Source organism: Lithobates pipiens, unplaced genomic scaffold (assembly GCF_037356315.1).
Source record: "Lithobates pipiens isolate NorthernLeopardFrog02 unplaced genomic scaffold, aLitPip1_a1.2 Scaffold_16, whole genome shotgun sequence".
NCBI lineage: Eukaryota > Metazoa > Chordata > Amphibia > Anura > Ranidae > Lithobates > Lithobates pipiens.
The window spans coordinates 437252696-437270114 of NW_027507748.1; the positions used below are offsets into that span (position 1 = coordinate 437252696).

Sequence of the window (17419 nt, forward strand, 5' to 3'; positions counted from 1 at the left end):
ACTTATATTTGCATTCTTCTATTTAGCGATTTTTACTTAGCGTTTTTACTAAATGTAAAGTACCGTATTTACATATTGCGTCACTTACAGAAGCACATAATACTTTTTTTTCAGTATATATTGAAACTGTGGCACTTTTATAAGCACTTAGCACTTTTCATCATGTGTTTTTTAAAAACGCACATATGCACTTTTTTTTATAGAAAATATATTTAATTTTTGCACTAATATATAGTTGTAAACAGCATTTCTGTAACACTTTCATTCACGATTCATACTGTTATCTGTATATTGCACATATGGAATTTTTATTTTTTACTTTTTATTTTCCATTTTTATATTTTATGTTTTAATTTCATTCATGTGTAGAATTACCAGCAAGTAATAATAAGGTATAATTATTAGCAGGTGAGTTCCCTGCAGATACTAGGTAAAATGAATAGCAGGTGAGCGCCACAACTACCTCTTTTAATATTTGTCTACGTTTTCCAACACTTTGGGTTGAATATTTAAGGTAATGGCAGCCCCGCCTTTCATCATTAATCGCTTTTTGTTTATAAGTTCTCACATTTTGGTTTTTGGATTTCAAAAAAAAATTTTAAACGTTCATAGCGCACCTTAACCACCCCCCTTTTTCTATTGCAGCCATATCAGTGCCCATCATTGAAGAAGAAAACATACTTATTTACAAAAAAATTAACAGAAACAAAGAAAAACTTTTTCTTTTTCAAAATTTTCTGTCTTTTTTTATTTGTTGCACGAAAAATAAAAATCGCAGAGGTGATCAAATAACAGCAAAAGAATGCTCTAAATTGTTTGGGTACAGTGTAGCATGACCGCACAATTGTCATTCAATTGGCGACAGTGCTGAAAGCTGAATATTGGCTTGGGCAGGAAGGTGTATAAGTGGCTGGTATTGAAGTGGTTAAATACAGGTGTTCTAAAAGTTGAACTTAGATTTTAAAAGTAAATTAAATTTGGAGTACAGCATTTGTCAAGTCATTGAAAGTACTGAGGATTTTCATACAAATGTCAACTTGACAAATCTACTAGTGTATGGCCAGCTTTAATCTCTCAAGAGCACTTTTCCTACACAAAGGCTCTTAGGAGTTAAAGAGGGACACCCGCGGATTTTTTTTTTTAAAAGTCAGCAGCTACAAATACTGCAGCTGCTGACTTTTAAAATAAGGACACTTACCTGTCACAGGGTCCAGAGATGTAGGCACCCGAGACCGGACCGTCCCTCGGTCCCTGGATGCTGCCGCCGCCATCTTGGCTATGGGAGTCAGGAAATGAAGCCTTCCGGCTTCACTTCCAGGTTCCCTACTGCGCATGCGCGAGTTGCGCAGCCGAATCTAAATGGTTTGTGCTGTCTCTGGGACAGCGCGGCGGGATGGGAAGAGGCATAGACTCCCACGGAAGTCTATGTCCAGAAGTGGTGACCTAAGACAGGTATTTGCACCCCCCTCCCCCCTGAAAGGTGCCAAAATATGACACCAGAGTGGGGGAGGGTTTACGAAAAGTGGAAGTTAAATTTTTGTGTGAACCTCTGCTTTAAGCCTGCAGCATTGTTTTGCTGTGAACAAAATGTGTGCATGTGGAGTAGGATATAGAGCAGGGATATGCAATTAGCGGACCTCCAGCCATTGCAAAATTACAAGTCCCTTCATGCCTCTGCCTTTGGGTGTCATGCTTGTGGCTTGCTATGCCTCGTGGGACTTGTAGTTCTGCAACAGCTGGAGGTCCGCTAATTGCATATCCCTGATATAGAGGATTCCATAAAGTGGTTCTAAGGGCTCAATGTTTTTTACCTTCATGCAGTCTATGGGGGCCTACTTCTAGGGGGTTGTCACAGTAGGAAGTCTAAGGTAAAGATCGGGACTGCTTTTCGTTCCATCCCCACCCAGTCTGGTTTAGAAATCTTGGAGTAGACACTTGAAAATTGGCTAAATTTGGCCGCCTGGTAATACCACCAGAGGTTAGCTAGCCCTAATCCTCCTTTCTTTCTAGGTCTGAAGAGGGCTGTTTTTGCTAGGCGGTGGTTAGGTTTCCCCCAGATAAAGCAGATTATGGGCAACTGATGATTGTCTATATAAAGTTTAGTAACAGGTATGAGAAGGGAGCGAAAAAGCTTTTTGTACATGGGAGGGTAGTTCCTGTTATTTATAGTTCCTGCAGATTTATATTGTTTGTTAGATTTATGCCAAGATGCGGTATGGAATTGTCTCTTCAAGTGAATGGGAAGTGTTTTTTCAGTCTTCCTAATAATATCTGGGGGGTCGATATGTTGAGGGCGACAGATTTGGACATGTTGGCTGTTAGGCTGGAAACCTGTCCAAATTTGTTTAGAAAAATGTTAAGGGTGGTAATGAGTGGGGAGGTGATGAACAAGAGAACATCATCAGCAAAGAGCGCACATTTGTGGGATAACTGACCGCATTTGACACCATGGATGTCTGGATGACCTCCAATGGCAATGGCAATGGCAATCAGACATGTTATAAGAATCATAAATATACATAGAGAATGAACAACCTATTTTCTGTAGGAGAGGATGTTCATATGCTAGAAATAACTTTACAGAACATTTCAGCATACCTCAATGGCTTCTTAATAGTTGTAAATGTCCTCATATAGTTCAATGTACTAGACATGTATTATTTCTTTGTGTACTCCAGAGGAAGAGTTACATGAAGTTTCTCAGGTACAATCTTTGCGTATACCAGTCACTACACAATGTGGATTGTGAAGTGTATATCATGCGTACTCTACCTCCTAACCCTAATAACAGTCTCTGCCCCTCTTGACATACCTTGCAATAGTGTAAGTGCAATAACCAATAAGAAACAAATACGTTATGATAAAACACAGAAATTGTCTTTATTGCAATATTTCTGTGGAAAAGTAACAGACAGTAACAGTATATATATATAGAAATTACTGAGATTAAGAGCAATATAGCTTAATGCTATATTCAGGCTGCTTTCAGGGGATTCCAAACCTGAGAATGTCCCTAATAGCAGACGCACACTTAAATGGCAAATAAATCACAATATGACACTTTATATCGGATTGGTTACTTCTACTCAAATTTAGCTCTATGAGTCCAGGCAGGAGAAGAGCAGAAGACTGATCCTCTTTATATCTGACCTCTCTGTTCTGCACCCTGACATCACCGGCTCATTTACAAACACTGTACCCAGATCAATGTTCATTGAATTAACCCTCAAGGCAAATAATCCCACACATCCATTTCCTAAACAGAGCACTGAACATACCTGTTTGCTCATATGGCACCAGTAACTTCAGTTCCTTAAAGACACTTTCTCCCTCAGAGAAGAACCTTGGCCAGCTTGGCCAGGCCATGGGATATGCAGGGCACCTGCTACATATACAGGCATACTCCACTTTTAAGTAAACAATGGGGTTTATTTACTAGCAAGCTGTAAAGTGCAAAATCAGGCTCACTTTTGCATAGAAACCAATGAGCTTCTAACCCCAGCTTGTTCAATTAAGCTTGAAGTGGATTGTTTTCTATGCAGAAGCGAGCCTGATTTTGCATTTTCCAGCTTTAGTAAATAAACCCCATTGTGTACTCAAAAGTGAGGTATGCCTGTGTGTGTATATATATATATATATATATATATATATATATATATAAAACAATAAGTGGCTGGTCAAATACTTATGTGTCAAACAAAATACAATACCTGCAATAAATAAATACAAACTGTATCCCCTTACAAAAACATAAAAACATTTGTATAAACATGTTCACCAAAAATCTCTTAACTCAACACACTCTTGTGAATATAAATATGAAACAAAATTAGTGTCCATTAGAAATAAATAATGGCAGTGAATCACATTCTGTAGAGGGGATTTACTAAAACTGGTGCACACAGAATATTTATCTTTCAATGTGTGAAAGGTGCATTTTAGTGCATGCTGGCTCTATAAATACTATAACTTGATAGGTGGTATAGTCAGCGGCGTCACTATGGGGGTGCGGGGGGTGCAGTCCGCACCCAGGTGACACCCGCCAGAGGGGTGACACCATCCCAAGGTTGGAGAAAGCCCTGGCTCCCTTTGATGTTTTTTTAGCCTGAACACATCCGGCACACGCCGGGGCTGCTCCTGGTCTCTGTTTTCCTCCTCCAAGTCCTCCCCTCTCACTACTGCTCTGCTGAGCCTGTCACTTCTTTTCTCCACCCGGGCGGCGCAGCTGCACACTGTGTGAGTCCTCTCCAGCTGCCCCCGGGTATATTGTGTACCTGAGCCACCCGCCCTGTCCCCGATCTGAGGGTTGCAGGGGGGGTGTCATGATGTCCGCCACCCAGTCACACCTGAGCCGACCACAGTTGCTGAGAAGGAGGAGTGTTAAGAGGGGCACTGTTGTTTTTACTGCTGGACACAGCTATATCATTATATATATACACATAGCTGTGTCCAGCAGCACTCCCCCCCACCGGTTATCAACTATATTATATACAGGTATAGTGGCTGAGCTGCCCACACTGAGATGGTCTGATAATATAGCTGTATCCAGCAGCAAAATATGGACCATAGGACCAGTGGAGTGTCTGCAGCCAGGGCTGCTGATGGGGGGGTACTATTGGGCTTCTTGTAGGGGGCCCGCTCCAGTCACTTTAACAGGGGGCTGGTACAGTAGCTTCAAACTATGGTACATATGGGCATACTACTATAAACAAATAATGTTCCCCCTGTGGCCCACTGGTAGTAAATCCTATTCACTGGGTGGGGTTGGGAATTCAGTTCATCCAGAGGGGGCCCGGAAGACTGCAGGATAGAGGGACTTTTTTTCCCCTCCCCTTTTCAGGACAGACAGACTTACACAACAACCAGTGCTGCACTTGCATAAAGTCCTGGCTCACAGTTCATGCTGCTGGCGGAGTGATATACTCGGCTATCTTGCTGCCTGCCTCCTTCAGCAAGTAAGTGCTGAGGACAGGACAGACTCCGGCTGAGCACAGTAGCTATCAATAACATCAGCGCAGCAGGCATAGGCAGGTGCTGAGACTGATGTGGGGTGGCTAAAAGGGAACAGCAGGAGGAATAATCCCAGCAGCAGCATACATGCCAAGTGTCCCATGTACTATATACTCCCACTGCACTGACCTAACTATCATGCACCTTCCGATCTACAATCTTAAACCACGATATATATATATATATATATATATATATATATATATATATATATATATATAATATATATATATATATATATATATATATATATATATATATATATACACATATACAATCTAATTTGTATAGTCCATTGGTCCGTCAGCTTTCCAATCTTCCAATCTGCAGTGCCCGATTTTCCTTGGTCAGGCAAGCCATATCTCTGCTGAGAGCTGCCATTGATTACTAGGACCAATAGCATCCTAGCAACCAATTACGTCATGTGTGCCCACCTCCTGCAGAGTGGTTTCCCTCCCTTTTCAGCTACTGTCTTCTGCTTGCTGACTACAGGGCCTTGTAGCAACACTCCTTGTTGTCAGCAGGTCACAGCAACTTACAATCTCCCCTACAGCCATCAGATCCCATCTAGCTAGCAAGACACCATGTCAGCAGGTAAGTTCCAAAATCAAATCAAAATTATTGGGGGGGGGGGGGGTGACATCATGTTTTACCGCACCAGGTGACTCCAACCCTAGTGACGCCACTGGGTATAGTTTTTATTCACTGTGCAGTGACACATTTTATATAATTGTATGTATGTAATGTACCAGTTACATTTCTTCAGAGATCTGAACAAACAGTTACTAATAAAAAATTCAATTAACATTGCTTTCTTGATGTCTTGATACAGTGTGGATAATGACTGCATAAAATTAGCTGTATTTGTGCAGTCCAAGGACAACTGCATATTGCCATATGGTTCTAGCAGTTTATATTTCACAACTGACAAAACAAATGAGTTGATTTCTTGTCCTTCACAAGGCTGTCAGCACATGAAGAACATATCAAATCTGAAATGGTATAAGGTAGGTTTTCCTTTATTGTGCAACAATAAAATGTCCTATATTACATAAGATGAAAAATGAAACCTTGGACATAATGAAAGGTTACACTTTAAAGTGCTTTTCAACTGGCCTGTAGGGCAGGTGGGTGACAGTTCCTCCATGTTCCCCATTAACTCATGTGTTGGATATATAGGAGGCCTACCCGGGGGTAGGTTCTTTTGGGCTATGCCAGGCGAACAGAGTCACTCATGCTAGCACAGGGGCAACACCTTGCCTGGTGGTGTGCTCATCAATGCTCATGACCAGGCATGGGCCACGGTCATGTGCAAGCCAAACATTAAGGCAGTCCCCCAACTCAGAGATGAGCTACTTGTGTGTAGTGTTGTATGCGGAGTTCCTCCAGAAGATGTTTTATCTTGTCCTACACACTTGTACAGGTATATGTGTAGCATTAGGAGAGATATGCGGAGCCTATGTCCACTCCTCCAGTCTGCGTACCTCTGTTACCTCACTCTCAGTAACTTTTATAGTTTTTATCCTAAAACCCACTAGCAGCTGAAGAAAAGGTTAAAAGGGCCCGTGTTGCAGTGCTTTGTATGCGCTGCCCATTCATTCCAATGGGCAGGGGCGGATTAGGAGCGCTGTATACAGCGCTCCCAAACCACTCCAAAGATGCTGCTTGCAGGCCTTTTTTCCTAGTCCCGCAAGCGCACCACCCCAGTGTGAAAGCACTCAGGCTTTCACACTGGGGTGGAATGGGAAGCAGTTTTCAGGTGCTTAAGCACCTGAAGCACCATTAAAGCTACTTGGGGTATATTTTTTGAAGCAAAGCCAAAGCAAAGCAAAAGCAGGTGTGAACAAGACTGTAAGCTAACCATTTTATTTAGTGACAGGGGCTTTGTCTAGTCTTGTTTTGAAGCAAGTGTAAACTAGCCATTAATGTGTGTTGAAGCCGTAACAAGTGTAAATGAGCCCTTGAGGCTAGTTTACACTTGATTCAAAACAAGGCAAGCAAGGTTGCAGCCAGGAGGGCTGGTGAGTGAAGCACAGTCATAAGAACTGGGGAGGCACGCCTAAGAGAACTGGAAGTTTGCAGTCTGAGATGGGAGCAGAACCAGAAAAGTGTCCTGTGGGAAGGGCAGTGGAAAGAGGCAGCTGCAGCCTAAACCCAAGCCCTATTGAGCATCTGTGGGGCATCTTCAAACAGGGTGGAGGAGCGCAAGGTCTCTAACATTCACCAGCTCCGTGATTTCGTCATGGAGGAGTGGAAAAGGACTTCAGTGGCAACCTGTGAAGCTCTGGTGAACTCCATGCCCAAGAGTGTTAAGGCAGTGCTAGAAAATAATTGTGGCCACACAAAATATTGACACTTTGGGTCCGATTTGAACATTTTCACTTAGGGGTGTACTCACTTTTGTTGCCAGTGGTTTAGACATTAATGGCTGTGTGTTGAGTTATTTTAAGGGGACAGAAAATTTACACTGTTATACAAGCTGTACACTCACTACTTTACATTGTAGCAAAGTGTAATGTCTTCAGTGTTGTCAGATGAAAAGATATAATAAAATATTTACAAAAATGTGAGGGGTGGCCTTTTATTGGGGCCAGCCTAAGGCCGCGTACACACGGGCGGACTGTTCGTCCAACTTTGTCCGCTGAACAGTGTTTCAGCGGACAGTCCGCTCGTGTGTGGGCTTCAGCGGACAGTTTCAGCGGACAGTCTGACGAACAAAGTTTTTCGGAATTTCGGTAAGACTGTCCGCTGAAACTTGGTTTGAGCGGACAGTCCGCTCGTGTGTAGGCTTGTTCGGCAAACTAAGTCTCGCGCATGCTCAGAAAGAATTTACACGGCGAAGGTTGCATTGCAGTGTATCGGACGCCGAATTTCTCGTCCCGTCGTACGTGCCGTTCACGTCATCGCGCAAGTTTTCAGCGGACTGTTCGTTCGTCGTGTGTGGTCAAGTCCGCTCATGCTAATTTTGAGCGGACTGTTTGTCAAACTGTTTGACGAACAAGGTTGGGCGAATAGTCCGCGCGTGTGTACGCGGCCTAAGGCACACCTGTGCAGTAATCATGCTGTCCAATCAGCATCTTGATATGCCACACCTGTGAGGTGGATGATAGGGGCAAACACAAAAGTGTTGTGTTTATAATTTTGCTCAGTGTGTATGTATGTATATATATATATATATATATATATATATATATATATATATATATATATATATATATATATACAGCTGTGCTCATAAGTTTACATACTCTGACAGAATCTGTAATTTCTTGGCCATTTTTCAGTGACTATAACACAGAAACTTTTCTTTCACTCATGGTTAGTGTTTGGCTGAAGCGATTCATGTATAAATATTATTTATATATATTTTAGAAATGTGCATAATATTTTATAGGACAATATTTCTCTGAATAATAATAATAATTGAGTACCTATGTGTATATATAATATATATATATTTCCTGGACCTCTCCATATCAGCCTACTATGGGTCAGCTCCACCCTCTCTGACCCCTCCAGGACCACCTCTTTCTTAGCCCATAAAGGGTGGCTGTCTGCCCACACCAGTGTTCTTTTTCCGTCCTTGCTCTGGACACCTTTTAAAGATTATTATTTTTATTTATTTATTTTTATTTTGTTTTTTTTCTATCCATCCACCATCCATCCTGTTCGGGTCCAGCCTCTCCCGTTTCAGAAGACCTCCCAAATAGGCTGAAAATCTCCTGAGGAGATGGGTTCCCATGGTGCTGGGTAGGGATGAGCTGAGTTCAGATTTTTGTGATATGTTATGTATCATTTTAGATATTGTATGATCACTAGTCTCACATTTTTTATTGTTTGGTATTTGGTCTAGCGCCCCTATTATGAGTATATTTATGAGCTGAGTGTTCAAGTCAAACTCATGTTCGACTCGAACACCGGCTGTTCACCCGTTCGGTGAAATCCGAACATTATGGGCCGTTTGCGCCAAATTCTAAGGGAGCCATAATTGGCCACAGGCAAGATGCCTGTGCCAATTAGGGCTCAGGGGGGTTAGTACACGGCCCACACTATATAAGGCTGCCTGCGCGATGGCCTTGCGTAGTGTGTTGCGTCGCTAAGAGAGAGAGTGAGATAGACGGAGAGACAGTGTCTAAATTTCCCTTTAAGCTATTGTAATTACAGTCTGTGTATTGTGCCACCTGCACAGTGTACACCCAAAGCTACCCCAATTGCTGGTGTCCTTCTGATCCTATACCACAGGCAGCTGCTGCAGCAATCACAGTCAGTGTATTATGCCACCTGCACAGTGTAAACCTGAAGCTACCCCAATTGCTGGTGTTCTTCTGGTCCTACACCACAGGCAGCTGTAGCATTTACAGTCAGTGTATTGTGCCACCTGCACAGTGTACACCTGAAGCTTCCCCAATTGCTGGTGTTCTTCTGGTCCTATACCACAGACAGCTGTAGCAGTTACAGTCAGTGTATTGTGCCACCTGCACAGTGTACACCTGAAGCTACCCCAATTGCTAGTGTTCTTCTGGTCCTATACCACAGGCAGCTGTAGCCATTACAGTCGGTGTATTGTGACACCTTCACAGTGTACACCTGAAGCTACCCCAATTGCTGTAGTTCTTCTGGTCCTATACCACAGGCAGCTGTAGCAGTTATAGTCAGTGTATTGTGCCACCTGCACAGTGCACACCTGAAGCTACCCCAATTGCTGGTGTTCTTCTGGTCCTATACCACAGGCAGCTGTAGCAGTTATAGTCATTGTATTGTGCCACCTGCACAGTGTATGCCTGAAGCTACCCCAATTGATGGTGTTCTTCTGGTCTTATACCACAGGCAGCTGTAGCAGTTATAGTCAGTGCATTGTGCCACCTGCACAGTGTATGCCTGAAGCTACCCCAATTGCTGGTGTTCTTCTGGTCCTATACCACAGGCAGCTGTAGCAATTACAGTCGGTGTATTGTGCCACCTGCACAGTGTACGCCTAAAGCTACCCCAATTGCTGGTGTCCTGCTGATTCTATCTGCAGGCAGCTGTAGCAATTACAGTCGGTGTACTGTGTCATCTTCACAGCTTGCACACCTAAAGCTACCCCAATTGCTGGTGTTCTGCTGATCCTATACCACAGGCAGCTCCAGTAATTACAGTTGGTGTATTGTGTCATCTGCACAGTGTGCACCTAAATCTACCCCAATTGCTGGTGTTCTGCTGATCCTTTACCACAGGCAGACAGCTGCAATAATTACAGTTGGTGTATTGTGTCATCTGCACAGTGTGCACCTAAAGCTACCCCAATTGCTGGTGTTCTGCTGATCCTATACCGCAGGCAGGCAGCTGCAGTAATTACAGTCGGTGTACTGTGTCATCTGCTTAGTGTGCACCTAAAGCGACCCCAATTGCTGGTGTTCTGCTGATCCTATACCACAGGCAGCTTCAGTAATTACAGTCGGTGTACTGTGTCATCTTCTCAGTGTGCACCTAAAGCTATCCCAATTGCTGGTGTTATCATAGTAATAATACTACAGGCAGGCAGTTGATTCTGCTAGCTGCAGTATAATCAGTATATATACGTCCCAGCTTTGTGCAGATACATCTCCCTGCAGGCCATTAGTATGTCTGTGTCAGAAACCATGAATCAGACTGAGACAGAAGTACAATTAAATCACACTTGTTTATTAAATAAAAATAAAAAGGTAAATAGAAAAAGCGTAGTCAAAGCATAGCCAGAGTCCAGTAACCAGATCGAGTAGTCAGCCAGGCCAGAGTTCAATAACCAGATCGGGTAATCAGCCAGGCCAGAAGTCAGGGATCCAAGTAGAGCAACAGCAAGCAGGATAAGGAGCCAGAAGGGATGTCAGTAAGCCAGTCTTTAAACAGAACCGCAGGAGATGGTTACTTGTGATGTGACCAGGGCGAAGGCAGAGGTGAAGTGAGCTGGACAGCTTTAAGTAGGCAGGTCAGATGAGCATGATCAGGAACAGCTGGTAACTGTGGAGAGAAATGAGAGCTGGCAATTAGCCGACAGCTGGACAGCCAGCCCAGAGAAGGAAGGGCTAAGCCAGCCCTGACAATACCCCCTCCTCAATGACCCCTCTCCCTCGGAGGGCCGCCGGGCTTGAGGGGAAACCATCTATGCAACTCGCAGAGGAGGACAGGGACATGTACGTCCGAGGATGATACCCCTTCTAATGCACCAGGTACTGTATGCGCCCACGGAACCTACGGGAGTCAACAATGGATTGTACATCATACTTTTCATGGTTCTCAACCTGAATAGGGTGAGGGCATGTCACCGAGGTGGTAATCGGTTACAGACCAACGGTTTCAATAAGGAGGCATGAAACACATTTGGGATGCGCATAATAGGAGGAAGGTCCAATGCGTAAGCCACTGGGTTAATCTTGCGAATGATATGGAAAGGCCCAATAAACCGAGGTGCAAACTTCAGTGAGGGAACATGAAGCTGGAGGTTGCGAGATTACAGCCAGACCCTTTCTCCAACCTGGTAGGAAGGCGCAGGCAGGCGTCTGCGGTCAGCATGGAGTCTGTACCTATCATTAGCATGAAGCAAAGCCTCCTGGACTTGTACCCAAGTGGAACGAAGACCACGGAGATGCTCTTCTAACGCAGGAATACTCTGCGGAACAAATGAGTCAGGCAACATGGAAGGTTGGAAACCATAATTCACCATAAATGGAGACAATCGGGAGGCAGAATTCAAGGCACGGTTGTGAGCAAACTCTGCCCATGGTAATAGGTCTGACCAGTTGTTATGGTGGTCAGAAATATAGCAACGCAGGAATTGCTCTAAGGAATGATTGGCTCGCTCTGTGGCCCCATTAGACTGCGGGTGATACGCAGAAGAGAACGCAAGGTAGATTCCCAACTGTGCACAAAAGGCTCACCAGAACCAGGAGACAAACTGACTGCCCCTATCCGAGACAATCACCTTGGGTAGCCCATGTAAGCAAAAGATCTCCTGAGCAAAAATGGAACCCAGTTCCTTAGAGGTAGGCAACATCTTAAGTGGAATACAATGACACATCTTTGAGAACCGGTCAACCACCATAAGGATAACAGTGTTGCATTGGGAGTTGGGCTACTCCACAATGAAATCCATTGACAGGTGAGTCCAGGACCTCTATCCATTGGGTATGGGTTGTAGGAGGCCCACTGGAAGGTGTCGTGGAGTCTTACTCTGAGCACACAAGGGACAGGCAGCCACGAAGGCTGAAACATCAGACCGTAGACTAGGCCATCAGAATTGTTGGGAAATGGCCCAAATTAGTTGATTCTTCCCAGGATGGCCAGCTGCCTTGGGAGAATGGTAAGTCTGGAGCACAGCAGTACGGAGACTCTCTGGGCCAAAGCAGTGGTCACAAGGTTTCTCTGGAGGCGCATGGACCTGAGCAGCAAGAATTTTGTCACCCAAAGGAGAAGTAAGGCTGGTGCGAACCATAGCCAAGATACGATCAGGAGGAATCATAGGAACCGGAAACCGATTCTGACTTGGAAGTCGAGGAAAATTGTCGTGACAAGGCATCAGCCCTTACATTCTTAGTACCGGGTAAGAATGAGACAATGTAATTAAAGCTCGACAAGAAAAGAGCCTATCGCGCCCTTCTTGGAGAGAGTCGCTTAGCCTCAGACAAGAATGTAAGATTCTTTTTTTTATTTTTTATATTTTTTATTGAAAGGCTTGCATGGTGTACAGAAAAAGCAGACATCGGGTAACAATGACAGACATTCACGTATCAACTTACAGTCTACATCAAGAATGTAAGATTCTTATGGTCAGCAAGAATAAGAACAGGCACAGTGGTATCTTCCAGGAGCTGTCTCCATTTTTTCGGGGCTAAAATGATCGCCAACAGCTGTCTGTCACCAATCTCATAATTGCACTCAGCAGGTGACAATTTCTTGGAAAAGTAGCCACACGGATGCATAACACTCTCAGAGTTAGGACATTGAGACAGAAGGGTGCCAACTCCAGTCTCAGAAGCATCAACTTCTAGGATAAAAGGCAACGTAGGATCAGGATGTGCCAACACAGGAGCAGAAATAAAGGCAGCCTTGAGAGTCTCAAAGTCCTTAATGGACTCCGGAGACCAACTCTGTGGGTTACCGTACTTTCTGGTCATATCAGTCAGGGGCTTGACCAGAGACAATAAGTTACGAATTAACTTCTGATAGTAGTTGGCAAAACCCAGGAAACGCTGCAGAGGATGTAAACCCATGGGTCGAGGCCACTGTAGGATTTCCGAAAGTTTCTCTGGGTCCATCGAATAACCAGCAGTGGAAATGATATAGCCCAGGAATGTAACCTGTTCACGATGGAACTCACACTTCTCCAGTTTACAATAGAGATTGTTCTCTCTTAGTTTCTGAAGCACACAACTGACATATGTGTGGTGGCTCCCCAGGGACTTGGAAATAAATTCCTGGAAAACTGCCGGGGCATTACAAAGGCCAAAAGGCATTAATAGGTATTCATAATGGCCCGTTCTGGTATTAACCACTACAATACAGGGCACTTTCACCCCCTTCCTTCCCAGCCCAATTTTCAGCTTTCATCGCTCTCGCGCTTTCAGTGACAATTGCGCGGTCATGCTACACTGTACCCAAATGAAATTGTTATCATTTTGTTCGCACAAATAGAGCTTTATTTTGCTGTTATTTATTCACGACTCCGTTTTTTATTTTTTGCGATATAAGCGCAAAAAAAGCAGAAATTTGGAAAAAAAAACAATATTTTCTTTTTTCTATTTGAAAAGAAATCCAATAAAATCAAATTTTGTCATAAATTTAAGCCAAAATGTATTCTGCTACATGTTTTTGGTAAAAAAAATTCCGTTAACTGTATAATAATTGGTTTGTGTGATCACGGACATATGTACGCAAATGATCATGTACATATGTGTGCAGGTGATCACGTACATATGTGTGCAGATAATCATTGGGACATGTGATTTTAGTGGGACATATGTGGGGGACATGTTTTTATTATTAGGGACATGTGTTTTTATTATTTGGGGACATGTATGTTTTGGGGACATGTGTGGTTTGGGGACATATGTGGGGACTGTGTTTGTACTATGTGGTGTGTTGACACTAGACTGATGATCAGTGAGTAAAAAGCTGTAAAAAGCAGCCCATACTCACTGATCATCAGCCGGCTGCAGCGTTCTGCTCTCCTCTCCTCAGCGATGACTTCCGTGTGAGGAGAGGAGAGCCGATTGCCTAGCAACCGGCTGTTTGTTTACATCACATGACGGCCGTGATTGGACACGGCCGTCATGTGATCAGGAGGGCCAATCACAGAGCCCTCCTGCCGATCTCAGATGTGCCGTGTCCGGGTGACACGAGCACATCGGGATCGCGCCGCTGCGCGGGCACGCGCGCGCGCGATCCCGCTACTTCTGAATGACGTTCAGGAACGTCCTATCAGGAGTAGACGGCTCCCACCCGGCCGTATATATGCATTGGCCGGGTGGGAAGTGGTTAAACACAGTTTTCCACTTGTATTGATTGAATTGATCTCAGAATCGCATACGTTTGATCCTTACTATGGTTCTTGGTGGAAACTGTTAAGGATGCAATGGAGTGGCAAGAAGAATCATTGCCTCCAAAGAAACAGCAGAGATACTACCCGTATTTAAAGAAATCGTTATCTTCTTTCCCATTCATTTCTGAATTTTAAAGAAGTAATTGACGATGAGTGGGCGAGGCCTGAGAAGAAGCTCAAAGTGCATAATAGAGTATCAAAGCTGTACCCCTTGGGACACAACACCTAAGGTGTATGCTTCATTACAGAGATTTGCCCACCACATTAAGCTTCCGCTGGAGGATTTGGTCTCTTTTAGGGATCCTTTGGATCGCAGAATAAACGCAGACCTAAAAAGGTTGTATAGTTTGGCCGGAGCAGCCTGCAGACCGGTGGTAGTATTCACTTCTGTGGCATCAGCCCTTGGAGTGTGGGTAGCCGAGCTGGTGGATGGATGTTCGAATGAAAGTCTGGGAAGTGGCACTTCTCCTTTGCAGTTTGTTAAGACTGCTGTACAGTTTACGGCTGAAGTGGCTGTTGACCAGATCAAGATGACAGCAAAGATAATGGCTCATTCCGTCACAGCCTGCAGAGCCTTATGGTTGAAGCATTGGTCGGCCGGTAAGGCTTCTAAGCACAGTCTGTGTTTGGTTCCATGCGACGGAAGCTACTCTTCGGGAAGACTTTAGAATCAGCAATTCATTGGGTTTCCGGTGGCAGCTCTGGCCAAATCCCGCAGAAGAGAAAAAGACAACGACAGCCCTTTTCAGTTTAACAAAAGATCCAAAGAAGGATTCAGAGAGGCTAGTGCTTACAGACCTGGAATTTTTTTCAGTCAGTGGAAGGGAGCTGGTTCCAGAAGGACCCAGGACCAACAAGATTCCTAATGCCCCGTACACACGAGAGGACTTATGTCCGACAGACTTCCAAAGGAGTTCCGCCGGAGTTCCGACGGAGTTCTGACAGACTTTTCGGCCGAACGGACTTGGCCACACACGATCACACTAAACTCCGACGGATTCGAACGTGATGACGTACGACTGGACTCGAATAAGGAAGTTCATAGCCAGTAGCCAATAGCTGCCCTAGCGTCGGTTTTAGTCCGTCGGAGTAGCATACACACGAGCGGAGTTTTCGAAGGGGACCGGGTCCGGCGGAGTTCCGTCGGGAAAATTTGAAGCATGCTTCATTTCTAAAGTCCGTCAGACTTTGGCGAATCAAAAGTCCGTTGCAGCCCACACACGATCGGATAGTCTGATGGACTCGGTCCTTCGGACTTTGGATGTTGAAAAGTCCGCTCGTGTGTACGGGGCATTAGGCTTCAAATAAGTCCTTCTGAAGGTGTTTCCGCTCAACCCTCTTAAGTAGGAGCAAGACTAGCCCAATTCAGGGAGATTTGGGTGGACAAATTATGGGATGCCTGGCTTGAAAACTAGATCAGCTGTAGGTTTTTCCAATGGGGCCTAAAAAGGGTATGCCACCAACATCTAGAGTTGTGTCTTCCTGGATTGTCAAGTCCAGGCATATTGCATACAGGACTCTGGGCCTTCCTCCTCTGTCAGAGATCAAAGCACATTTGTTGAGGGGTATGGCAGCATGTTGGGCAGCATACACGAAGGTCGCTCCTGAGGTAATTTGCAGAGCAGTAAGCTAGAGTGCGTCCAACACTTTTTATTAAGCCCCGTACACACTATCAGATTGTCTGCTGGGTTTTTCCTTCAGATTTACCAAAACCATGTAGTAGAAGGGCCTGATGGATTGCATACACATTGAAACTCCTAAGGTTTGACCTCATATTATATGGTTTTGGTAAATCTGAAGGAAAAACTCAGCAGACAATCTGATAGTGTGTACGGGGCTTTAGGCATTACAGGCTTAATGGGGCTTGTCTGCCTGAGGAAACATTTGGCTCTATGGTTATTACGGCGGCTGTTGCCCATGAAAAAATTTGAGTAGCATTGCATTGAGGGTTTGGCTGATTTTTTATTTTTTATCTTCCCTCCCTTCTTAATATTGCTTGGTACATCCCATAGTAGGCTGACATGGAGAGGTCCAGGAATAAGGAAAATTGTTATCCATATTTACCGTAATTTTCCTTTCCTGGATCCTCTTCATGTCAGCCAGGGATTCCCATCCCATTTATCTGTCGCAAGGCGGGTAATTTTGAACACTGGTGTGGGCAGACAGCTACCCTTTTCGGGGCTAAGAAAGAGGTGGTCCTGGAGGGGTCAGGGAGGGCGGAGCTGACACATAGTAGGCTGACATGGGGAGGATCCAGGAAAGGAAAATACGGTAAGCATGGATAACAATTTTCCTTAATACAGTATATGCATACACAGACACATAGATAATAATAATTGAGTATTATTCAGACAAATGTTGTCCTTTAAAGTATTAATCAAATTTCTAAAATAATGTTTAAACAATTATATACAGTATATGCTCTATGAATCATGGTAACATTCTGTGAAAGGACATTTCGTTCTACAAAACAAGACCTTCCTAATGTAAATATAGTTGAATTTCTAGAATTCTTTTTGCCATGAGTTTGAGAATATATTTTTTGTATTCTCAGAGTGAAAAATTTGCATCTGTAACCTCCCCAGAAAGATATTCTTTAAAAATTATTAATAATGTTATCCAACTAGACAAGATCTACAAGGATGATGTCGGAGTCTACACTTGTGATTTTGATGTTTATGTTAATAGCAGCAAATGGATCGTAAGAGCAACCATTAAAATTGAAGTTGGTTGTAAGTATTGTCGCACATGCAGAACTTTTTCTATTTTAATAAAATATTATTTATTACAGTTATTTCAAAGACTGGGATTGCAAATATACAGTGGTGTGAAAAAGTGTTTGCCCCCTTCCTC

The 17419-nt window shown here is 43.9% G+C and overlaps 1 protein-coding gene across 1 annotated transcript in view; it reads left to right on the top strand.

Annotated features, from left to right (window-relative positions):
• Nucleotides 1-17419, top strand: part of IL18RAP (interleukin 18 receptor accessory protein) — a 57984-nt gene that overhangs the window by 8707 nt on the left and 31858 nt on the right. The window contains exons 3-4 of the mRNA XM_077484471.1: nt 5843-6017; nt 17121-17298. Of these exons, the coding sequence (XP_077340597.1) occupies nt 5843-6017; nt 17121-17298 (353 nt within the window). The remainder of the gene's footprint in view (nt 1-5842; nt 6018-17120; nt 17299-17419) is intronic.